Genomic DNA, 26548 nt, shown 5'->3' with positions numbered 1-26548 from the left:
CATCTATAGAGGGTGGTTGGTATATAACCAATGATATTGATGTTGTAGTTTCCAGGGGTTCTTATTCTTATTATTAACTGATAAGTATAAAGAGTGGCTATTAAAGCCAGTGGATTTTTCGCTCAACCATACCACACTATAAAATAATAAACTCGTAGAACGCTTCGACGAATAGCAGCTCACTTGGCGTTTAAATGCTGCTGAATGGGCTGAATGAAGTTTAATTGCTTCTGAATGGAGTGCCGATCAGCTCATTAATCTAAACTGAATACAAATATTTATCTAACAAATTAATATGGTCGCACGGAAATTATAATATTGTAATAACAACCAAATTGTTGACCACTGAATGGTCAACGCTATGCAATGGCAAAAACAACGACAATGTTACAGCAGACGCGCTTAGCACCTCTAACGCCAGCACCGATAAGCCAAATAAATAACGCCAACGAGCCGATTACACACGACCTCGTCACACCGCCACACCTGCAGTCACTTGATGGACCCACATGCAAAGCCAATGGCCAATATCACCAGGTGAGCAACTCAGAGCAAGCTAAATGTGTACGTTGTTAAAAGTGCAAAACAACAACAACAGCAGCAAAAACAAATCGATCCAATGGACATGCCATTTGTTTGAATCAGCGTGACTTTGGTATGACTTTTGCCCCCGAAAGCGATTGCTCGCCACCATCGGCTAATTTGTACACCAAAACATACAAACATATAGTACTATGTACAAATGGCGAACAATAGCAACAACAACAGCGGCCAAGTTCAAAAATGTGGCAGCAAGGCGCACTCCATGCAATTGCAACATAACAGCTCGTATACAATGCAACTGACTAATAAATCTATTTTAGATTCACCTAATCGAACTGAACGCACACGCACACACGCACATGAGTGCACTGGCCGCGCACGCATGCATTTGCCAAACTAATTGTTCGTATGGCTCGATTGGACAACGCCATATTAATCCAAATTACCATCAAAGTGATTTAATTGCTCGGAATTGCCAGCCGCCCAAGCAATCGGAGCGGCCGTGTACCTGCCGGCCACACACACACACATACAACCCGATACATAGTGGTGCGCCTCGAGCAGTCTGCTGACCTGCATCAACTCGGTGGCTAACCACCCCGGCAAGCAGCCAGCCGACCGCCGAACACACCTTGCACAGGCCACTGCGGCGCTTAATTGTTAGTTCAGTTTCAATGCGTTTAGTTGTGTTCCATTTCCACTGCATGGCAGCCCAACCAAATGGTCAGCTGAGGCCGCAAATCATTGTAAGATTCATGAAGACAACACAGCTCGCTGCTGCTCCCGCTGCCGCTCGGCTGACTAAACTTGTTTATACGAGACAGCGTGCAGTCACGCAGCAGAAGCTGTCTGTAGAGCAACAAAAATTTATGTATACTTTTTCTAAAGGAGAACAATCGATCAGGATTGATAAAGCATGCACACCTGGAGATTACCGACTTTAAGAGTTTTGTGAAAAGCTGAACGATAGGCCAATGAGTTACAATAACAAAATCAGCAACTTTTCTCCATTGTCAACTTGACGAAGAGACCATTATGAGGTCAGTGCATTGAAGTGCTGGAATATTCGTAATGAAACAATTACTCCAAATACTTATTGGAAAAAGTATTTGCGAAGTGGAATATCTACATGCAGCGGAATCAAATGAGAAGCGTCTTTTATTTTTTTTAATATATTATCACAATGTCCTCACTTAAATTATATTCCAAGAAAAAAGCTTTACTACTGAGGGGGAAAAATAGTAACACTTTTCAATTTCAATTTCGCGCGAAAATCCATTCAAGTCAAATATGAGCCGTTTTGTTGGATCACGCGTTCCCAACGAGATTCTAACTTCATAATGCCCCTCTCATAGAATCTCGCTTCCCTATTGGCAAAAAACTCGGAGAGCCAATTTTCACAGGACTCTCTTGTGGCCAACTTCAGACTACCAAGCGCGTTCGCCATGGACAGAAACAGGTGGTAATCACTTGGTGCAAGATCCGGACTATGCGGTGGATGCAAAAGAACCTTCCATCCGAGCTCCCGGAGCTTCTGGCGCGTCACTAAAGATGTGTGTGGCCTGGCGTTGTCCTGATGGAAGACAATTCGGCCTCTGTTGATTAAAGATGGCCTCTTCTGCATGAGTGCTGCCTTCAAGCGGTCCAGTTGTTCGCAGTACAGGTCCGAATTGAGCGTTTGGCCATAGGGGAGCAGCTCATAGTGGATTATTCCCTGCCAATCCCACCAAACACACAGAAGAACCTTTCTGGCCGTCAATCCAGGCTTGGCCACCGTCTGGGCCGCTTCACCGCTTTTCGACCACGACCGTTTGCGTCTTACGTTATCGTAAGTGACCCACTTTTCATCGCCAGTCACCATACGCTTCAAAAACGGGTCGATTTTGTTGCGATTCAGAAGCGATTCGCATGCGTCGATACGGTCAAAGATGTTTTTTTGCGTCAATTCGTGTGGCACCCATACATCGACCTTCTTAGTGACTCCAAGCTTCCTCAAATGGTTTATAACGGTTTGATGAGTCATGCCCAGCTCTTGACCGATGCTACGGCTGCTACTATGCCGGTCTCTTCCGACCAATTCAGCGATTTTATCGCAATTTTCGACGACAGGCCTTCCGGAGCGTGGCGCATCTTCGACCACCTCTACACCAGAACGAAAACGTTGAAACCATCGTTGTGCGGTGGAAATGGAAACTGTATCGGGTCCATAAACTGCACAAATTTTATTGGCGACTTGAGATGCATTTTTGCCTTTATCGTAGTAGTACTGTAAAATATGCCGTATTTTTTTTTCTTTATTTTGCTCCATGTTTGCGACGCTATAACTCACGAACGACTTAAAAGAAACGACAATCAATCAAACACGTGTTACCGCGGGAAATGAGCTTTCCAAAAAGGTATAGCATGACCCGATGCGACGAGTAAAACTAGAACTACGCGCTTTCAGCGCCAACTAGCGAAAATACCGCAAGACTTTTTTGACAACCCAATATTTTTCTAGATTGGTATGACTGCCAGCGACATCTTTAACAAATGTCACAGCAAAATAATTATTAGTGTTTAGTATACGCTTGTCTTTCTGAAGAATATCAAGCGCATTCGGCGATTTTTCTGATGATTGAAATTATTCAACAAAGAAGTTCCATTAAAACGAGAACGCGCTGACGATGAATTACGTCCAGGACAGCCATCAACATTAACTGATGATTAACACGTCAATAAAATAAAGGAATTGATGCTTGAGAATCGATGATTAACAGCCAGAGATCTTACTAGCATTGTGAGAATATCGGAAGAATGAGTGAAAAATATGTTTAAAGATCGTTTGGGCATAATAAAAGTGAAAGCAAAATCACTCAATTTTTTCGAAAAACAGCGTCCATAACGCCTGTGAAACAATCCTTACCAACTACCAGGATGTCACGAAACATATTATTACTAGCGATGAGTATTGGATCTGTGCTTTCAGCACGGGAAACTGACGATCAGTCGGCCGCATATCGTGTCATAGGTGAGCCGAAGACGAAAAACCCACGTCAAATCAGGTCAAAAATCCAGGTTATGTTGACAGTTTTCTTCGATTATCGAGGTCTCCGAATTCCTTCCGACCGGCCAAACTGTCAACAAGGAATACTATTTGAGTGTTATGCGTCGTTTGCGCAAAGCTATTTCTAACCAGTAAGGAATGGTTATGTTCGGTCCAACCGATCCTTTTATACTCTTGCAACTTGCAAGAATCAAAGCCAGGGAAATACTTTAAGGTGTAAAACCAATCATATAAAGTAGAAGTATACGGGGACTAAGGGAGGTACGTATATTGGCCCGATTCTACCAATTTTTTAAATACAGACATATCATTGAAGGATTGAAGAAGGTATATCCTTTGAGGGAATTATTGCTGCAAAATTTTATTTGGTTATATTAATTACTTCTTGATTTATGTACTGGAAAGTGAAAGAATTTTAAATTGTGTTATATGGGAGGTGGGCGTGGTTGTAGTCTGATTTTTCCAATTTTCACACTGTAACATAGGAATGTTTTAAAAATGACACGTACTAAATTTAGTTGGCATCGGCTATAAAAAATGGGCGGTGCCATGCCCATTGTTCAATTTACACACCCGCTCTTATAAAGCCTTCTTAAACCAGCTCGCAGATGAAATTTAATGTCTCTGGCATGATTAGTTACGGATTTATTGCGCTTTTAGTAGTTTTGAACAGTACCGTTATATGGAGAGTGAGTGGGGTTATCTTCGATTGCATCCATTTTCACACTGTCGGTAGAAATTCTTATAAGATTTATACTTAGCATTAAGCATATTAGACACTTTTTCAAATTTTTACCCACAGGTGCCCCTTGCTACTGCGATGCCCTATGCCAAATTACAATTTTATATCTTAATTTAGTCCATAGATATGGCACTTAATATGTTTTCGGTTAATGGCGATTTGTGGGCATGGCAGTGGTTCGATTACGCCCACATGCGAACTCGAAAGTTTCATCAAGATATCTCAATTTTTACTCAAGTTACAGCTTGCTCGGACGGACGGACAAACAGACAGACAACCGGATTTCAACTTTTTTCGTCATCCTGATCATGATATATATAACTCTATATCTATCTAGCTTAGTTTTAGGTGATACGTACAACTGTTAGGTGAACAAAACTAGAATACTCTGTAGTAACTGGAAAAGTATAAAAAGAGATCGGATCTATGGGCCGAAAACTCCTGGTTTGCACCACGATGATGCACCGTCGCATACTGAAATGATTCTTCGTGAGTTTTTGGCCAAATTTTCAGCCAATATCGTGGCAGAACCACCGTATTCGCCTAATTTAGTCCCGTGCGGCCTACTGTTTTGAGTCAATTGAAGACATTAAACGTGAATTGCCACGCGCATAGAAGAATATACCAGAAATTGTCTTTCAGAGCTGTCTCGAGGATTGGAAAAACGTTGGCACAAGTGTATTGGGGTAAAGGAGATTAGTTTGAGGGGACGACATAGATTTTGAGGAATAAATTAAGAAATTTAAAATTGCGAACAAAGTCTTACTATTTTTGCTCATAGTAGTACGAGTATATGATAAATGACTAGCGCATCGAGCTGAGTTGAGTTAGCCAAGTCCACCTGTCTGCCCGTCCGTTCTTTTGGGCCTCTCTAGCATTTAACTGTCAAACTTACTGACAATTAAAATTAAGTTCTTGTAGATTAAATTACTTCAAGGAAATTATCACTTTTCATGCCGCCGTTTTCGAATAATCCAGCATGTTTCCGATTCATATCAATATCATGTCTGAAAAACTGTTCGGTAATGCTGCGTTCAGTCAGTTTTAGGATAGTTTTGGTGTCCACTCGTATCCAAATGCTTCCAAATAATTAAATTCGTAAAACTTCGTAACACTCAACTCTTGACAGATTAGTTTGGAAATGATTTGTGACTAAATTAAAGAATAATTTGTGCACATCAACTCTATAAACTTTCAAAACCATATATTTAGATTTAAAACTTGCTGAATTCTAAACATAAGTTCATAAAATCTTATATTACTTGACAGCAGCTAACGTCAACAATCCTTGGTAATCCTTACAACAATAATAAGGACGAAAGCTGTTGATTTCCGTTACTTCCATAAATCCAAAATTATGTAAAATCGCCACGTCACTTGTATTATGTCACTAAAGTGGGAAATAAAAATGAAATTACGATAGGCTCATGCATTTTTCAATCCAACACAAAATATGTAGTTCCACATCTCCACTCGTATGCCTCGAGTATTCACTCATGGAGGACAGCAATAAAAGCGAAAATTCATAGATTAAAATATAAGGCGCCGTTAGCCAAGTCCTAAAAAGGCACTGGGACATTCACAAATAGGAAAATGGAAAGAACGCAGCCAACCAACGAATAAGCAATATTTATTGAGTACGTGATCTTTGACAAGTCCTTATGTGACCATTTTGAATTTTTTATTGGACACACGAGACATAGCCCAGAAACTAGAGAAATGACAGCGAAATGAGCAAAAATAAAAGGAAGTTTTGCCAAATGAAAAGCATATGTGTATATGTGAGTGTTTGGGTAAGCGGACGACACAAACTCAAGCAAAAATCAGCCGAAACAAGCGATTTGACGCTGAACATGCAACCACACTTCGCCTTAGACGACGACAAAGGACATTCGCTCGCCGATTTAACCACAATGAGCATATACAAATTGGTAACTTGCGAAAGTTTTCACCCAAACGGCAGACTATTCAAAAGTGAATCAGCCAACTGCTGAGTGGAGCATGTCTGTGTCAAGGTAATTTTTGAAGAGTTAGTGCTGAAGACTTATTAATAGAAGATTTCTTGTCAACTATTACGATAGCGGCGATTTTGCTGACTTTCTTCAGTTGTTGCCATTTCGTTATTTCTTCATTTTTTCTTGCTGCTGTGAAGACCACTTGGGAAATGTGTGTAGCTGCATGTGGCTGCCATATGCCTCTATAACTTGTATTTGACACTTCAGCGTATCGCCTTCAAGGAAATCGTAAAATCATTTTGGACAAATGATTCCAGCTGCAAGGAGTATGATTTTCGCAGTAGAAAAATTACAACATTAATTTTTAATTAATACTTCGTGTGAAATATGAGAAACGTCTTTGCCCAAAGGACACTGTGTCCGTGATAAATTGACATTAAATAGGAAGAAAACGACGTATATGAAATGGGTAACTGAATTAGTTAGGCCGACAAATCATAATACGATTAAGGTCATAACGAAGACAAAAAAATGCCAAAATAATTAGGCGTAGCAGAGAAAGAGTGCTAGCCGTAAATCATTGCTATACTGCACTGTCTCTGAAGACCTTGTCCTAATGAGTACTAAACCTTACGTAGCTGGATCTTGTAAAAGTTCGAGACCTTTAAAAGAGCCGCTTGTTCCAAATTGATCTCCTCATTTGAGTAAAATCTTTTCCCAGCGAGCCACTCGCCAAGGTAACGGCTGAACCAATTTAGACAACTTTTCGATAACACGATGTAATTGTCGGGTGGTTTCCAGATTCGTTATAAGGGCGGTATAACATATACCAAATACTATTATGCAAAAAGTATAGACACGATAAAACACTTATGTACAATCAAACAGAAAAGTTTTAAAAAAGCTTTCCGTTTCGTATACCCTGAAGAGAGTATACTAAGTTTGCCAAAGAAAACGTCAGAGACAGTATAAAATTTAATACGTACAGTTACAGACAATAAAATAGAATCAAAGGTTTTGTTTTGAAATAATGGTTAAATTTTTTTGGAAATTTTTCATTTTTGCAGTAACTTTTTTGCATAATAACAACTGCAACCCTATGTACTTTAAAAAAAGAAAAATGCGGCATTGTCGAGTTTTACAGTCAACTGTAATTTCAAAAGTCTAAATGGCATTAGAGATGCCGCGCGCTTAAGGACAAAATCATAGAATCAATAGCGAATGGTTTCATAAACGAAAAATATTTTTATTTTTTTTAGGTCATAAGTTAAGTGGAGGGTATAAAAAAAGCTATATCATGAAAACTAGAGCTGATAGAGACAAACTGATTACAAATTTGAATTCAGCGCGCCCAAATTAACTAGAATCAGTTGATAAATTCAAAGAAGCAACATTTTTTTTTAATTTTGTCGGGCTGTGTTATGTATTTATGTAGAAAAATGGGTCAAGCAAAACATTTTTCAGAGGAAGAGAGATTATGTTCCAAAATTTGCAAGGAAGAGAAATTACAAAAATATTGGATATTTCTCAAAAATTTGTGTTTAATGCCTTAAAATTTCCCAAAAAAGGTTGAAATAAAGGCCGACCACGAAAAACGACTGCGGAAGTCGATCAAAATATTGCAAGATTGTCGATGCGTGATCCGTTTAAGACCTCTGCGGCCATTCAACAAGAATAAGAAGCACACATTGCTTCAAGAACGGTAAGAAGACAACTTGTGGAGAAAAATATATTTGACACATTGTCCGGAAAGGTACTAAAACTTAGAAAACGGCATAGATGGAATCCTATAAAGGTTGCAAAACAACACATTAATTAGGGTAAAAATTAAAAAAAAATGGCCCTAATTTCTATGGTCTTAACGCAAAATTAATATAATAAGAAATGATAGTTGGACGTGAGTCCGACGTCCAAAAAACAAAAAAATGTTCGACCGCTACACGACCAAGTTCTTCAAACCCCGTGGCCGCAATATAATTGTTTGGGGCTGTTCCGACATAGTGTGATGTTGAAAACTTATGGAAATCGTTAAGGAAAATATTGCACCCTTTAAACCTAAAAATAAGGCCAAACTCTGAGCGAAGGTTCAAAGGTCTGGTATTTTGTTCACAGAGCACTTGCCATAGCCTGATTCAGTCTATGCCTAAGACGTGCATCTGTATTAGACGATAAAGGGTACGCTACAAAGTACTAACAACTTTTTCAATTATTTCTCTGTAAATTTTTTTTAATGTAAGATATTATGATTCTATATTTTTTGTCCTCTGAATTTTTTAAATTTATAGTTTACTTTTGTTTTTGTACTATTTATGAATTGTTTTTTTTTTCAATATTTTTACTATTACCAATTGCGTTGCACATGAAGTTAATAATAAAAATATATTTTAGTTGAATTTAAATCAAACTCATATTTTTTAGAACGTAAAATTAGTACTATGAATGATTCTATTCGTCTGTCTGTAAATATGCCTACCAGTCCCTCAGTTTCTGAGATATCGATACTAAATCGGAATCAAGTGCTTGTATGGAAAGCTTTTTCATTTGACGTATCTTGATCAAATTAGGCATGGTTTGTTGTTCAAGGGAACGATGCAATCAGTGACAAAATTGTTCAGGACACTTGAGAGATAATCAAACCCCTACTTTCAAAAATAAACATTTAAAAATGCAGCAAGTATTGAACAAAACAGTCAGCTATAGCAAAGCAATGTATTTCTAATTACCACATTTTTACCAATAAAGCCACCTATAGTTTGGAAAACAAAACCTTTATTTATGGAAGGCACTGTATAAGATGGAGCAAGTGCCTTGAAAATAATAAGTTTGATGAATTGAAAACTTTTGCAAGTATAAGGACTGAAGTGAATAACTTTGAAGTTGAAAAAATAAAGGAAACATTTTTGGAGAATAGCAAAATGTTTGTTTGCTTCAAAAATATCCGCAATTTCGGTAGTTCTATATTCCATATTTGTAACATTTTGATAAAACAAATTTAAATCAGACAAAAAGTAACGAAAACTCTATTTCGCGAAGTTAAATATCTTATTATTTGCAAAACACTCCGAAATTAGTGCGAGCCTTACCAAACTTAAAGACACGCACACAAACGCAGTGTGCATAATGAGCGTATGTGTACGGAAAACTAAGAGAAAAACGCGTCTGAGGATAATAACGAACACACAATGAATAGTTACGACCGCTTTGACCGACGCCACACAGACACACATAAATAATTATGAACACACACACGGACAGCACAATGGCGCGTGTGTTTGTCACAATAAACGGCCCGAACGCCTCAAGGCACGACCGAAATCCGCGTGGCGCTTTCATACAAAAACAGGTGAAAAATCGCTGGCCATTGTTGGCTGGCTCAAGCCGCTTCTCCACACACACAAAACCTAACGAAAAACAATAAAATATTATTGTAAAAAGCAAGCACGCACACATGTAAATAAAACATATTGCAATGTGAACGCTGCGAGCGGAGGGGGAGGGTGAGGGGGTGGCGCGTTTTACCATGTGTCCATGGAAGAGACAAAATATTATTACATAAGGATAATAAAGTGAATGTGGCCGACAGACAAGCAGAATCGCACCACAGCCAAGCGCTGCCAAGAGCCTCAACAAACAATGGCCCCAATGTGACCCAAGCTTGTTTGTGTGTGTGTGTGTTGTTGTTATTATTTTATTATTTGCATTCTTCTATGTAGGTAAGCGCTAAAAAATATAAACTGTGCCCCTTGGCGGTAGTCGTGTACGTAATGTGGAATAAAACAAAAGTGTCGTCGCTGTCATTGCAACAATTGCAGCCACAAACACACAACAACAACACATCAACAATAATGTAACAGCATGTGTATGCGTGTGTGTGTGTGAGGAAGCAACACTAACCTCTTGTTGCGTTTTTGCGAACGCATTTCAAAACATCCATTCAAAACGGAGAAGCCTCAACTGTGCCATAACAGCACACACACACACACACACTAACACTATGGTACAACCCAAGTGCACTTTCAGCGAACAAACGCGTTTGTCCTTTATTCTTGGGCCCCTTGCCACGTCGCCGATTGCCTAATCCTCGCTACTCACTCGGAGTTTTATTGTGCCGTTTGAAGTGTCATGCTAACAAAACAACAACAACAATAACAACACATACAATAGCAGACAACAGGCAATATAGGCATACATGTATGCGTGTCAGTCTGAATGTGTGCGCACGACACGAGAACACTTGAAATGTTTTAATGCAATAAAAAGCGATTGTAATGAGGCTCATAAATGCGTTTAGAAACGCTTTAACACTCGTGTTATTGGGCGAGTATGACGACTTTCGGGAACGCTGTTGAATGGCTGTTGTGTGCTCGGAGCTTTGCGAAAATCCCAGCTAACTAAGGACCTCAATAAAGCCAAACATTCCCACACACGCACACATTTGCATGCATAGTTAGACAGGCGAACAAGCGAACAGCGAAAAATAGACATTCCTTTGGTCTTTAACTGCATGAGGGACTATATTTTTACCGGCTCAGTCAATTGGTGCGGCAGTTCCAGCTCCAAATCGGAGTTTTGTGTATTCACAAACATTTACAGGTGCGAACAATCCGCTTCGCAAGACACACACCAACACACATTCAATTGAAATTCGAAAGCGATTGTGGAAATTAAAATTTCAGTCGAGTGTGCATAGTTTACTCTTGCAAATGTGGTCGATTATATGTACATACAGCTGTGGAATATATCGGTTTCTAGTATAATTTTATTACACAACTAAAATTAAGGAATTGCTTTCAGCAAAAACTTGACTTCAGGCTCAATACCACTCAAGAGAAAAGGTTGAACGCATGAATAAATTCAATCCTGATGCCAGCAACTTCGATAATAGGCAGCAAGATAATTGTTTGGCCCCATCGAACATCGAACAATCTCACCGTGACCAGTCAGCCGACATAACCAGCTAAAATTGTGTCTTCTTCTTCTTTATTGTGTCTCACTGAACATCAAAAACTGTCTAGGTGTGTTCAAAAAGTATCGCGAATTTTGTGTCTTTTCAAAAATTATTTATTTATTCATGAATATCTACTTTGTCCCCTTCAAAGTAATCCCCATGAGATATTATACATTTGTGCCAACGGTTTTTCCAATCTTCGAAGCACTTCAAAAAATCATTTTTTTTTTTTTAATCTTCTTCAGCTCCTCCTTCGATGCCGTCTTTATCTCGTCAAGAGAAGCGTAACGTCGTCCTTTCATGGGCCTCTTCAGTTTAGGAAACAAGAAAAAGTCACAGGGGGTCATATCTGGGGAATACGATGGCTGCGACATCACTACTGCAACGATGTGTGAGCAGGGGCGTTATCGTGGTGCAAAAGCCAATTTTTGTTCTTCCACAAACGCGGGCGTTTCTGGCGGATTGCTTCGCGCAAATTGCTCATAACTTGCAGGTAATATTCCTTATTGACCGTTCTTCTCTGTGGCAAGAACTCATGATGCACCACGCCCCTGCAATCGAAGAAAACTGTCAGCAAACTGTCGCGATACTTTTTGAACACACCTCGTAGAGGTAGTAGGATCATGCGACACCGAAATTTTTGCCGACTGACCTGCTTTCGCCGAGCTTATATTAAGAGCTCACTCTGCTTGGATAACGTTGCAGTTGTACTCGTATGAAGGTCTGGTAAGAGTTTTTAGAGTGTTAATGTGAACGGTGCTGTTTCAGTTCGCTTCGAACAAGCCGTAAAGATGGCAACTGATCCCCTTACATCCCTTTAATGAGGAGTTCAATGAAATTTTCCAAAGGTGGCAGTATACCACACCTATAGACATACAGATATGCAGTTGCTCTAAGTACGGAAGTAGATTCTTGAATTGAATGGTAGATATTCAAGTATCCAGTTTCTCTGAAAAAAACTATTCTAACATCTGGTTAATCCCCTTCGAAACATTCTACACAAAGACCTCGTAAAGTGAATCGTAATATCATAAAGCTGATTTTCAAAATCGTCTAATACATTTATTTGTTGTATTTGTATTTGTTGGCGCTTTTGCAGAAGTATGTAAAAACTACAATCTTTTTCACAATTTCTTCACAGTATTTTGATCTCTCGAAAATTACTTTTCATGGAGCAGGTCTAACTATTAGCATCTCTATTTGAAGATAAGGAGAATATCACCAGTATTCAAACGATTCTGGAAATTTTGATTCTTTAAATTTAAATTTTACTTTTAGCATCAACTCGGATGACATATCATTCTAGATTTTTTCGGTAAATTCAATTAATCGAAAGAATGAATTAATTCTTTCATGCCAAATTTTTGAATAAAATTTTGGTTTCATACTTAATTATTTTTCACCAGACCTCCCAAAATAACTAAAGAATATAAGCAGACGAAGCGCGATTGTGCAAATGAACAGGCCAACAATGAAGTCTAACAAAGCAACCCAAGTAATAAACACCAAAACAACACATGCATTCGCATTCAAGCTTAATTATAATAATACACCAATAACAACATCGATAATATTTATACAGAGAACATAATAGGCATAGAGGTAAGTCAGATTATAAACAATAAATGTTTGAGGTCAAAAGCATAAAAGTTTGGGCGAATGAGTAACGAGTAAACCAAAAATTCTACACAAACAGATACAGGGATACAATTATCTTCAACGAGATTGGAACTGGTTGGTGTCACCATAGAGGGGTGTGAGATTTATTCACAGCCAGAACTGAAATATCCGGGTGTAATATTAAACTGAAAATCTCAATTCAAAGAGCACGTGGCGTACGCGTCAAGAAAAGCAAGTAAGATCTATAAAGCTTTATCAAAATGATAGTATACAGGACTGCCTGCCTTCCAGCAAAAGTAATGAGCTCAGTAATATTGTATGCGGCTCCAATATGGATCCAGACTCTAGATGACAAATCCAATGCACGACTAATTGCTGCTTTCCGGACTATATCAACCGACGCTGCCGTAGTATTAGCCAGTTGCCACCTATTGAGAACCAGGGAGAAGCACTCGAGCGATTACATTAGCTCCCAGCGCCAGAAACAGTATCGACAAAACAAAGAAGCGAAATAAGAGCCCCAAAATGTGGAACTAGCAGTGGCAATCCTCACCTAAAGCACGGTGATCCCACAGTCTAATACCAGACATCCACTCGTGGTTAGTCAGACGATTTGGAAACCTGAATTTCCATTTGGAGGCTATCTTCACAGAATCCATTAAGAACTACACTAGCCGCTAGTTTTACGGTTGAAAAATTTACGACTCTCACAGAGAAGACTTAAAATATCTTGTATTTCTAAAATTAGTACTTGAATTTTCGAAATTAAGGTCGAACAGTTGGTTCAGAAAGAGTGCGAGTAGACCAGTACTTTTTCAACAAAATGAAAAATGAGAGACTAGAGAGAAATCCCAAGTGAAAATCGTACTGAGGATATAAACTAAAGTAAATTATAAAGGGTCGTCAAAAAAGTCTTGCGGTATTTTTATTGAATTTTTTTTTTATTGAAATTGAAATGAGTAAATAAAGTAGTATGAAACTTGTTTATACCTGAAAGAAGTCTGACCAAAATACAGTTGCTAATATTTGGGTAAAACTTCTGTTGTAAAATAATGTAAAGTTAATTTGTCTTCAGACTATTTTTTATATTTTTTATATATATTTTTTATGAAATGAAGAAGATTATACTCTTAATTTAAGCAATAATCGATTTCAGCAGATCCACAATACTATGCCACTTATTTTCTGGTTTAGGAAATTTTTGACGTGCACTGACCGCCATTAGCAGTGGAACTATTATCACCCAAACCGAATCCCTCTCAGTGAATGGCGTACTTGGCGTAAAACCACTACCCATTGCAGCCGTCGAGTTCGAGTTGCTGCGAAAATCGAGAATTACCATTGTGCAACTTCGTTCTGGATACTGTAGCAGGTTAAAGTCCTACTTACCCTGACATATCAAATATATGTTCAGCGTGCAACGAGGCCTCGCACCACTAATCTCCTCTTTACATGCCTTGCTAACATTTGACACCCCATTCCCTATGGTCCGACACCGTCGAAACAGCACGTTTTCTGGGCCTACCGCTGGATGATCTCAATGACAGATTATCTTATCCTTACCATCCAACAACAACATCTTGAATGGAAAATAATGGAAAACTTGATATCAAAACGCCGTTCAAGGTCAAAAAGTGCGAGTGCGGTAGTAGAAAAGTGTGAGCAGCGGCGTCGAAGCTTCGATAAGGCGCTAGCCCAATATATGGAAATGTGTATTGTTATTACTTTTTATACACATAAGCTTATATGTAATATAGTTGAAGAACCTATGCAAATTGCATAATCGGTTTATTTTTAGTTACAGAAATATTTCGGCCTCACAAAATTATAAACACATTAAAACAAGTCAATCAATTCAAATTATTACCAATTAGACTCGTTATATTCGCATTAGACCATCTGTAAACAATATTCGCTTTGTGTTTATTTTTTATTTCGTTCAAAAATGTTGCTCAGTCCGTACGCAACGACAAACAGCATAAGTCATGAGCGACTCTTTGACCTGGTGCATAATTTTAATAACTTTATCACTTCAAGCCTTTGTGCCGAGCATTTGCGCGATCAAATACACATTCACAAAAATGGAGTGCGAGGCGCTCGACCAAGAACTACTACAATTCGAAGATTGCGGGGTGAACGCAGATCATGAAGCTCATATGCGTTTGAAGGTGCTCAAACCGCCACTGGACAATATATCTGTAGGTACTTCACTTCGCCTCTCCAATATAGCAGTATTAATAGATATAGAAGTATTTTCCTCTCCCCAAAGGTACGAGTTGTGCTGATGAAGCATACAAGCGGTGAATATAGGAGCTTCTTTTTGAATACCGAATATGACGTGTGCCGGTTCTTGAAGTCACAACGCAATCCATTGGTGCAGTATTTATTTCAATTTCTGAAACCCTACACCAGTTTAAATCACAAATGTCCCTTTCCAGAGGTATGTATGTATGTATGTATCGAAATATTATATTTAAATGCGATTATTTACTACTAATTCACCAATATCGATATCCGCGACTAATTTACAAAAAAAAAAAAAACAATTAAATATAGTTATTATTAATACTAATATTTGAAATATAAATTGGAATGATAGGGCTTAGAAAAACATCATCTCACTATGCGGTTTCACTAAATATTTGAAATTTATTAGGTTTGTTTTTACTGCAGCTAACTATCATTAGCTAGCCAAGTTTCTCCTGGAAGCCAAAAAAAAAAAGAAGAGAGCGTAAGCTGCAGAAAGAGAGGCCGCCAAGCGCTAGGGTAGGCTTCGGCTAGCCGAAAATAGTTGCTGACATATGAAGAAACAGCTGTTAATATTAAGAAATTTCACAAGAGTAATTTTTATGAGCCTTTCTTTACGAATAATTGTATGAAAAAAGCTTTGAACTTGTTATTACGAACGAATGGTGCCATTATTTTAATTTAGAATTTCCAAAATTAACATTTCTTTCATTTCAGACATCCATGTACCTAAACAACTTTCGGGTAAATGCTAGCATTTTGCGTCCAATGAAAATCGTACTCGATGGAAACTATTCCTTCTTCAGCACTTGGATGACTCATAAAGTGAATCGGATGAAAATTGATTTGTATTTTACATGGGAAACTTGAATATCATGAACATATTTATAATATAAATAATACTACTTTAAAAAATAAGAGAAATTTTTCAGACATGTTCCCATTAGCCTTTATACAAGCCTGCTCCGTCCATACATAACAACTCTCCATTATTGCGTACTCGGCAGACAGTTTTATTTAAAAGCAATTAAAGAAGCGCTAAGTTCGTGTATAACCCAACATTTTATACTTTCGCAACTTGCAAGAATCAAAGCCTGGGAGACAACTTCAGACGTTGACAAAAATTTATTTTAAACTAGAGCTGTGATTTCAACCATTTAAGGCAAGAGGGGATACTGTTACGTATATTAGACACAAATTATTTTTGAATATTTGTTTTGAATTTTGAATCAAAAATATTTACGTTAGGTATATGGGTTCTAAGGTAAACACTTTCGACTTTGGCAGAAGTTATAGCTCGGTTTTGACAGTGTTTGGACGTAAGATGGAATACAAATTCTAAGAACTTCATTAATGTTTGATTTGTACACAGGAAGATAAAGAATCAAATGGAATATACTGTTTTATGGGCAGTAGGCGTGGTTGTTATCCGACCGATTTCGCTCATATTCACAGTGTATGACAGATTTGTTTTATTACATCTTACACACCAAATTTTTTGGAAACCGGTAAAACAGTTCCTGAGAAAAAGGTTTGAGACGCCGCGCCAATTATCGTCATTGTAGAATTAAATTTTGTAGCTTATCTAGTCAAGGAGTTATGATAATGGGCAATTATAAACATAACCGTTATACGGGGAGTGGGCGTGGTTATTATCGGATTTTACATAGAACTTGAAAAGCTGCTAAATGACTTCTTCTCAGCGAGCGAGTTGGATTAATTTAGCTTTACCTGTTTGGAAAGTATGTACATTAAAACATTTAGGGGATGGAAACATGTCCATTTTCTTATATTTAGCTCACAGGAGCCCTGCCTTCTGCGATCACCTGTACCAAATTACTTTTGTGTCTTAATTAAGTGCTTTCTTATGTTACTTTATAGACTTTTTTAATAGCGTTTTTGTAGGCGTAGCAATGGTTTGATTCCGTTTACACAAGTTATCGCTTGCATAGATAATACAAACACCCGTTAGATGAACAAAACTATTATACTGTACCAATATGTTCCCCCTGCGGGTACGGGGGGACCCCCTCAGGGTTCGGGGGGGAAACCGAATATACCCGCGGTAAGGCATGCCTGTCGTAAGAGGCGACTAAGATCCTGGCCACCAGTCCAGAGCAATATGGAAGCTCAACTGATCGTAGCTTCGGCTACAAGGTCATACCAAAGACTTTAACCTGGTACCACGGGGAGCAGTAGCCCTGGAGTTCGCTCCAGTCTGCTCATTGGGATTGGCCCTTTGTGGAGATTCGTGGTGGCTGTGGTTAAAACCCAAATCGCGGGAAGAACTGTCTTTGTCAGTCGAATGTGGAGTTGCATTGCAACCGGGTGCCGGGCCCAAAGTACGGCAGAGGTTTTAGATGGGCGTCGAGCCCTACCAAGGTGGTTAGTGTGTCCATGCCACACTGCCAATTGGTACTGAAAATGTTTACCCAGTTTTCAGGGCGCTGATCGACGCATTGTATTGATCCGTTGTGCTTTTGAGCACCGTGGAGTTAAGCTGTCGACAGCAGGATCCCACGTTAAACACACTCAGACGTTGTACCAATATGTTGCAAGGGTATGAAAATATGAATTTTCGAGATCAGGAAATATTTCATTGATCTCAAGTTCTGCCGAAAGATTGCACAGTCTCGAATCACTATCAGATAGAGAAATAAATGCAATTACCTCTCCAGGGTTATGCGCTGGGTTTGGGACCCGCCACGTAAAAAATACCTCCCATGAAAAGGAAACAACAGTCTCGGACGAGAGAGCCCCCTTTTGATGACGATCACGGCATTAAGGATTACGATTTAAGGGCATGCGCCTGGAATGGCCGCTCCCTTACCGAAGTTACGAAAATATAGATTGGACTTCACTGCTCAACGAACAACAAAGCAACAGTACTTCCAAGTAAAAAATATTATACCTTTTGGATATGAATAATTAGGATAAATCTAAAAAATTAGTATAATATTTGAAATATATTACGTAGTATATCAGATGTGTTTGGATACCTTTCTGGGTGCGATTACCTTATGGTATTCCACTATGTTTTTTACAAATACTATAAGAACATTGCCATCTCTCATCAGCTTATTGGCTATACTTACTTATGTTGAGCGGCATAATGGCGGCTTGCATCTGACTGAAGATCTGGCGATGGTGATGATGGTGGTGCGGATGCCCGTGATGACCGATATGGCCGCCCACAGCCGCGCCGCTAAAATACAAGTGGTTCTGATGCAGCGCCAATTGTTGGTGATGATGATGGTGATGGTGGTGATGATGATGCTGCTGCTGCTGTTGCGCGTTGTACGCGTGTTGTTGCAACTGGTGGTGATGATGGTGGGGTTGTAACTGATGGAGTTGCGGGTGTTGCTGCTGCTGCTGCTGGTGCTGCTGGTGCTGTTGCGGTTGACGGTGATTATGGTGGGCTAGGGGATGTTGCAGCGGGTGTAGATGTTGCTGCTGTTGTTGTTGGAGTTGGTGGGTTTGTTGGGTGTGATGCTGTGGCAAGGCCAGCGCAAGCGAGTGGTGGCCTGCACCGACAGCGCTAGCCGGCATCACCGCTGCGGTGCTGACGTTGCCGTTGCCCACCGACACAGAGGGTGGTGGTGCGGGTGGCAAAGGAGGCGGCGGTGGTGGCGGCGGCGATGTTGCCGAACCTCCTGCGCCATATTGACGTGTTGTTGTAGTCGCTACCGCTGCTGCTGTGGCAGTCGCCGTCGCTAAAATGTGATGATGTGTTGTTGTAGAACGTTGATTTTGTACTGTATTCAAACTGTGTATGGAGGCGTGTACCGCCGATTGATAGATAATACCGTTATTCGACATTGCCGTCATCGACTGGTGGTGATACATCGTCGGTCCGGCGCTGGGTGGCGGTGCTGCGGCCGCGACCGTTGCTGCTGCTGCCATGGCAGCGGTGGCCGTTACGGGTGCCAGCGGGAGCGAGCAATAGCCCGCCATGTGTTGGTTGGTGTAGGTGCTCCGCTATTTCTCTTCTATTTTTTGTTTGTTTTGATTATGCGACTTATGCGCTGATATTTGATAACATTTCCGCTTTTTTCGAATTTATGACCTTATAAATTTTGTAAGTTGTTTGTTTGACCCCGAAATATAAGTTTTCAACTAATGTGTAATGGTTGTTTTGCTACTGGGAAGTGGTTTTAACCATTATATATATTTATTTTGAGATTTTATTTTTTACATATAACGTATAATAGTCGGAAATGCCAACATGGCATTATTTTCATTGTTTAGGTAAAGTTCAAAGATATTATTTTTGTGTTTGAATAATTTTTTGTAAAGAAGATTTTTGTTTACGAGGAGGAAGCATCGAAAGCCTGAACCCGATGTCAGTTTGGAACTTTTATCCGAACTAAACCTCATACGGTCTTGTACCGTTTTATAGAGAAGGTATGGTAACCAAATTTTTAAAACCAACCTTACAGAGAAGAAATAAGAAAACCGGTCGGCACTATACATATATCTTCGATGCAATTTATGATCATATAGATTCTAAATATTTAACTTCGGTACTACCTCTGTACTAAACAGTTCCGCTTCAAATACTCTCAACTTATGAAGAGTGAATGGATGAACTTAATTCACGATGAAGTTTCTTTAAGGACTAGTGTTTATTAATGGTGTGGTGAATTCAATCGAGATCGTAGATCACTCAGGGACGAATTTCGTGAAGTTGATGCTGTGCGCAAACTGGGGGCCTATTCTGTAACTCGATTCGAAAATCAATTTACTCAAATTCGGATTTTTTTATATTCTGTAACTCGATTTTCGGATTTTCAAGCCAATTTTCGAGTAAAATATTCGTTAGCTTTTGAGTTGTAGAAAGCAAAAACGGAAATTGTACGTATTTTTCCTGGCACAACTTTCGCATAATGATAAAATAGATCCGAATTTCGAATAGAATACATTTTCGAATCGAGTTACAGAATAGGCCCCTTGATATTGCAAGATCGCCATGCGACTTATCGTGAGTTTGAGACAACTATGGGCATTAGTGGGATTAGCATACATTTAATATTGCATGAACATTTGACTGTGAAAAAAATGGTTCACATTGGATACCACACAATTTGTCAATCTCAAAAAAAACTCGATCGAGAGAAATCGTTGATTTACGCATATGAGCCCGAAAGTAAAGAGCAGTCGACTGTATGAGTGTTTCAATATGAACTTAATTCAACAAAAGTTTTTCGTAACGCACTTCCAAGCAAATGATTGCCGTTTTTTTGGAAAAACTGGACTTGTCGCAACCATACCAGTAGAACAACGCAGAACAGTGAATATTGAGTGGTTCAGAACCAGTCAGTTGTCTTTTAAGAAATCAGGAAAACCAACTGCCAAAGATGACACTCGATACAAGCTCTCACACATCGACTGCAACAACTTCGCTTTTAAGCACTTAATGCATCGATTTGATGGGTAATCCACCCTAAAGTGCTGACTTAGCACCGAGTGACTTATTTTTATTCCCTTCGTAAAAAATAATCTAAAATGTCAACTTTTTCGACACCTGAATAGGCTTTTGATGCATTCAAAAGGCATGTTTTGGAGATATCTCAATCAAAGTGACAAAAATGCTTCGAAAATTGGTCCAAACGCAGAAAAAGGTACATATAGTATATCTTAAGGGAGAATACTTAGAAAAACAATAAAGCGATTTTCGATGAAAAAATTGTTTTTGTTTTCGAGTCCCGAAATATAAAAGGCAACCTACGTAGTACTGTATAGCCTTCCTGCTTAAGGGGGTATTCTCATTTAATCACCTCGAAAATTATATTTTTTTTATTTGGACAGTAAAACCTATTGAAAACATTCTGTGAAAAATTCAGACCGAAATTCATAGTATTTGATAAGTTACAGCTCATAGTCGCCGACGTGTCGTAAGCGACTGTCTACCAGGCGCCATGACAAGTTTAAACTTTAAACGCATTTTTCTCGAATCATCATTTTCTGAAACGGTCATGGTCCTAAAAAAAAGTATTGAACCGATTGCTTTAAAATTTGCATGTGTTCTTCTACTCATTTATAGTTATCGTCCCTACCTGAATTGTTTATTTTCGAAAATATTTTCATATTTTTTAAACGATTTTTAACGAAAAAAAACAAGATTTTCGTGAATTTTTTTTGAAGTTTGAAATTTTTTTTAATGAAATTGATTCTATTTAGTAGGGACGATAGCCGCAGAACTACTGAATAATAATCCATTCGATTTTTTTATTTTAGACAACATGAACCGCCGCTATCACCATGACCAGTGAACTACTTTTTTTTGTTGGGGACTACTTTGATTTAAAAAAGATATATTTTAAAAATGTAAAAAACGAAAAAAAAAATTTTTTTTGTCCATTTCAAAATACAAATAAAAATATATTAAAGAATTAAAATGATTGAATTTTGTTGTCGCATAAAAAAATGTTTCCTAAAAAGTGGTAAAATGTATGCGTTCACATGAGAGTACCCCTTTAATAAACTGCGAGTTCAGTAGACATTAAATACAAGAGAGAACTTATAAAGGTGAAGAAATCTCTTTTAAATTTTCCTTTCAACTGATTTTGCCAGTATTATTAATGTTAGACGAACTGTTTATGTTTAGTCGAAAAGAAATGATACACAATTCGGCTACTCGAAGGCAATAGAGTCATAAAGACCTGCTCTGTGATTAAAAATAATACTTGAGGTAGAATCTTTTATGTTGTTTTTAAGTTTTTTTTTTTAATTTTACTCGAAGAACTACTAATTGCAAACGAGTTTCAGTTATTATCTGCATGTACATCTTATCAAAGAATACTACTGCGCAAGCAGACCTAAACTTCAAAAACCACGTGTACAAATTTCACAGCTGATAGGTTTGTGAAATTGGTTTGTACTAAAATTATGCATTTTAAATAACGCCAAATTTCTCTTTTGAATAAAATTGAATAAAGAAATTACATGTGTTATTAGCACAAAATCTTGATCTAAACAAAAGGTTATGAAGACCAAAAATCGCTTTATAAGTGTTATCTCAGGGTTTCCGTAAAGGGCACACAAATACCGATAACTAAGCGCTGTTGCGGACGAAAACATCCGATACTTTTACCTACTGATTCTGGAAGACTGTAAATTAAAGTTGACTTAGACATCTAGCACTCTAAAGCGAAAAGAGGAGTAAGAATAAGTTAGGCGCTGGCTCCGTGCGAAATTAGTGCCACGGGAGTTTCTAAACGATCGCTTCACAAATCAATGAGAAAAATTTTAAATTTACTTTGACTGTTTAGGCAAGCAGCGTAATCTCTATATCAAAGCTTACATCAACTCGTATCATTGGCTTCTACTGAACTCTCTGCTTTTTACAAAAACAAAAAAATGACGAGTACTCATGCTTTTAAAGCGCACTGCAGCCTAAAATGAGTTTACAAACGCATTTATTTCGACGCTTATTCTTAAATTTCACTGCTCAGAAGCTAGGTGCAAATAATGTGGTTTTCGACAATACCATTAAATTTCTGAAAATTATTCATTTATTTATTTACACATTTTTGATCGATCACTATATTTATACTACGCTATATTTGCAGTTCTAAGACGTGTCTTTGCAAATGCTTTCAGTTCTATACACTTTATTTCCGAGCAAGGCAATTATCCATTTTAATGTGGCAATTATCGCGGCGAAAACAATGTCTTCCACGTTGGTAAATTAATACTAAATTTAAATGCTTTCGTGAAGAGGCGCTCACTCCACTTTTCGCTCGACACCATTCAACATTTTATCTCGGTTCAAAGAAAATAATCAAAAAACCAGAAAAAAATAAAATAATAATTTCGCATACATATTTAGTATTTTAAATTGATAATATACACACAGACAGACATGTTTTAGCTAGCGCGATTTATCTTACACATAAATCTCTGGTGGACACAGTAGCATTCCGCCTTCTTGGCTGCATACGTAAGAGAGGAAAATCTTATCGCTTTACAACAACTTCTGCCTTCAACCCACTTACTGTGCTTTCTACTCATGGCAGACACGCATCCATACACACACGTGTGTATCATTGTCTTTATTTAATATTTTTATATATAATAAATATGGCTAACATAAGTGGCTCGACTTATTTTTATTACTTATTATTTATACCTGCAGAAATATAAGTACACACACACACTCGTATGCAAGAGTTGAAATTTTTGTTTATTTTTGTAGTGGTTTTCTTCTTCTTTTTCTCCATGTTTACCTTTTTCACGAATTCTGCTGCCGTTGGGGGTTTGAGTGACAAGTTTGTACTTGAACTAACAAACTTTACATTTTCGCTTCACCGTAAGCTAGTTGGGCAACAAAAGCTTAAAAGCTGATTCACCTCAATGTTTGCCTTTCTTCTTCACAAGGAATACACGTTTAAGAAGCATTTTTTTTGGATCTGCGTCGTTTTAAATAAAAGTGCTTAATACTCGTACCTAAGACAAGAAGATTTCTAAGATAAAAAAGTCACTGTAAAATAAAAAAGAGAAGTAAGAAGAAGAAATAAATCGCGGAAGAAGAAGTATGCGAAGATTACATTATGGTATCCAATTAGCAAGCAATCCTTGTTGCTATTCATAACATTATGTTAATCTCGGACAAATAGTCCAAACTACGCGTTTCAGCCAGCTCCAAAGAACTTATAGATTCTATGGAAAAATTGTCCTACAGGAAGGCGCTGCTTCAAAAATAAGTTTTTGTTTGCTTTTCGGATATCGTTTCGTACGGTATTTACAATCACAACTTACTGTGCAACACTACATCATTGTTGTCTTCGATTTTCCAAAAATTTGACAAATGTTGAATCGAACAAGCAACTTGTTTATATCAAGTAAACGAAAATAGCGATACTGAAAGATTTATAGCATTTCAGTGAGGTATTCACATATGTATTCTTTCGTACTTGAAGTTAAATATTTTGATAAAAAAACAGAACTCAAGATTAGCGATCAGAGAAATGTCGTATCGGGGTCGGCTATGAACAACAATTTGAAGAGTATTTTAAGATTGAAGAACATTTTTTTAAATGATTTTAGCGAGTTAAAAAGGTTGGGACTCAAACAGAGAGGTTAGAGCCCAAACTACTTTCCAATTCTAAATGCAGATAATGTGTATAATATTGCCGATTTTGAGAACATAGGTGGAACACCTAGACACTATGGGAAATTTTAATATAAATATTGCCGAAATTTTGCTTGGGAAGTGAGAACAATGAGTCCTTTCACAGCCGATGAAAAAATATGTGCTATTTTAGAATAAAAATGTTTCCCTGACAGCGTCTGCAATTTCGAAATGATATCAGGCAGTGTTTTATAGATTTTAAGTTAAGCTCGGTAAGTGAAGAGTTTATAAAGGACAATTACTCTCTTTGAGCAAAGAAACTTCATATTGAAAATCGATGCTAAGTCTTGCATAATTTTAATTTAAAATTTACAGTTATGAGAACTCTAGGTTGTACTATAAAAGTTGTGAGCAATGTGCAATGTACAAAACATCGTTCCGGCTATGGATTCTATAAAACAAGAACAATACACGTATATCGGTTATTTCAAAGTAGACTACCGATTTTTGAGGAAGATCGACCTATGAAAGAAAACCTTCATAGCTCTAAGCAAAATTGAATAGAGAACATTCCTTTACCGGATGCAAAAATGTCCATCAAGAGGGATGGTAGCGGCTTAAAATGTGCAATAACACTAAAGGTAGCAATTGAATTTTGATGAAATCATGGAAATCTACGAGGAAAACAGTATTTTGGTACCAGATCTACTTACATTATTATATTTTTCTGATTATTGACTTATTTGTTTCAGCTCCAACTACTACAATTCGAGCTTAAAGAAATGTTTTTTGAACTAGTGTGCTGAATTGCATATTCTTCGGATAACACTTTATTTCTTACACATTTTCTAGCTTGAACCATTTGCTCCGAAATTAAATACCGCGGGCGATTTCATTTTTAGACTTGCAAGTTATGTCGAATGGCCTATCTAGAACTCGATTTAGGTGCTGTACTCAAATTCAAAAATAAAAAGGATTTTAATATTTTATAAAAACACTCTTTACTACTGCTTTGAATATTATCAATCGCTTAACATTCGCAGACATGATAAGTACATATGTATAAATATTCCTCAGTGCAGAAGAATTTCCGACTACTTACTCCCCACTGTGTGCCAACACCGTTCCAGGAGGCGCACTCACACAGTCGTGATCGTATTTGGTGATAATAATAAGTAATCTTATAAATAATAGTATGTATATACAATAATGTTGTTGTTTAATTTAACAGCAATTAACAAACATTTAAAACACTTAGAACACCGAAAATACACAGATATTTGATAAATACTTATACAAGAATTAATAAATACAAAATATTTACATACCTACACACATACATAGCTTAGATTTAAAACAACATTCTTTAGTAGCTAAATAGACAACATTTGCTTATGTGAATCACCAAGTTTATTTCCCTTTTTGTATCGGAAACACACGCATTCACAAAGTTAACCATGAGGAAGCACGTGGCTGGAAGTTTGGTTAGTAATACTCGTATGGTTAGTAATTTGTAAAAAAAATCATCATACAGCTAAGTTGTGTTTTCTATTAATTTTTTTTTAAGAAAATAACGGTTATTGATATGATGAGTAATAATAAATTTTTTACAAAAAACTTAGAGTTTTTGAAGTTATAAGGTGGAATGGAATCTAATTTGATTTGATTTAGAACACAGAGCTCGTCAGGTTCTATATTTTTTTGTTTAGAGGACGCGGCAGCTTGAATTTGCATATTTTTTACGACCCAAGAGCAATAGTCATATTTTTCACTTTGTAACTCTTAGTATGAAATCGTTAAGTGTTTGGCCCTAAATATCTTAGTACAAATTTGTAAAGCTAGATCGCTCCTTCATCTTCGAAACCTCTATTCAGTTGAACAGCATTCAGTTTTTAATATATCGATCCACTCAGTTATCTATTATGTTAACGGTTGTAGAAATATTCTCATAATTTTCCGATGTATTAGCATCTCCTCTGGCTGCCTTAAGGGGTTAGGGGGTTAGTTATAATTTTCAAAAAAATATTTTCTTTGCATTTTCGTTAAGTGTAATATCTTAAAAATATTCCCTGAAAATTTCACGTTGATCCGATAATTAGTTTTTGAGTTATTCGACAAATAACAAAGCGAGCTCGGGCACTTCAAAGCGCTAGTGTGAAACTTTAAACGCGTTTTTCTCAAAACTATGTTTTTTGAACCGGTGACAACTGTAACTCGAAAACCGTTCAGTAGATTTTAATGAAATGCAGCTTTTAGTATACATAATAAACGCGGACCTGATCGAAGGATTTTTATTTTTTCGAAAATCTCGACTTTTTAGGACCAATTAACTGTTGATTTTTTCGCAAAAATTTAGAAAAAATTTCCTGAGGCC

General features: G+C 37.6%; 1 protein-coding gene across 1 annotated transcript in view; it reads right to left on the bottom strand.

Moving 5' to 3' along the window:
* Window positions 1–19176, bottom strand: part of LOC120770386 — a 77601-nt gene extending 58425 nt beyond the window's left edge. Inside the window, exon 1 of the mRNA XM_040097807.1 lies at window positions 18197–19176. Within this exon, the coding sequence (XP_039953741.1) occupies window positions 18197–19055 (859 nt within the window). The 5' untranslated portion in view covers window positions 19056–19176. The remainder of the gene's footprint in view (window positions 1–18196) is intronic.
* Window positions 19177–26548: the final 7372 nt, after the last annotated feature.

This window comes from Bactrocera tryoni, chromosome 3, assembly GCF_016617805.1.
Source record: "Bactrocera tryoni isolate S06 chromosome 3, CSIRO_BtryS06_freeze2, whole genome shotgun sequence".
Classification (NCBI taxonomy): Eukaryota; Metazoa; Arthropoda; class Insecta; order Diptera; family Tephritidae; genus Bactrocera; species Bactrocera tryoni.
This window is presented reverse-complemented; position numbering and strand designations above follow the sequence as displayed.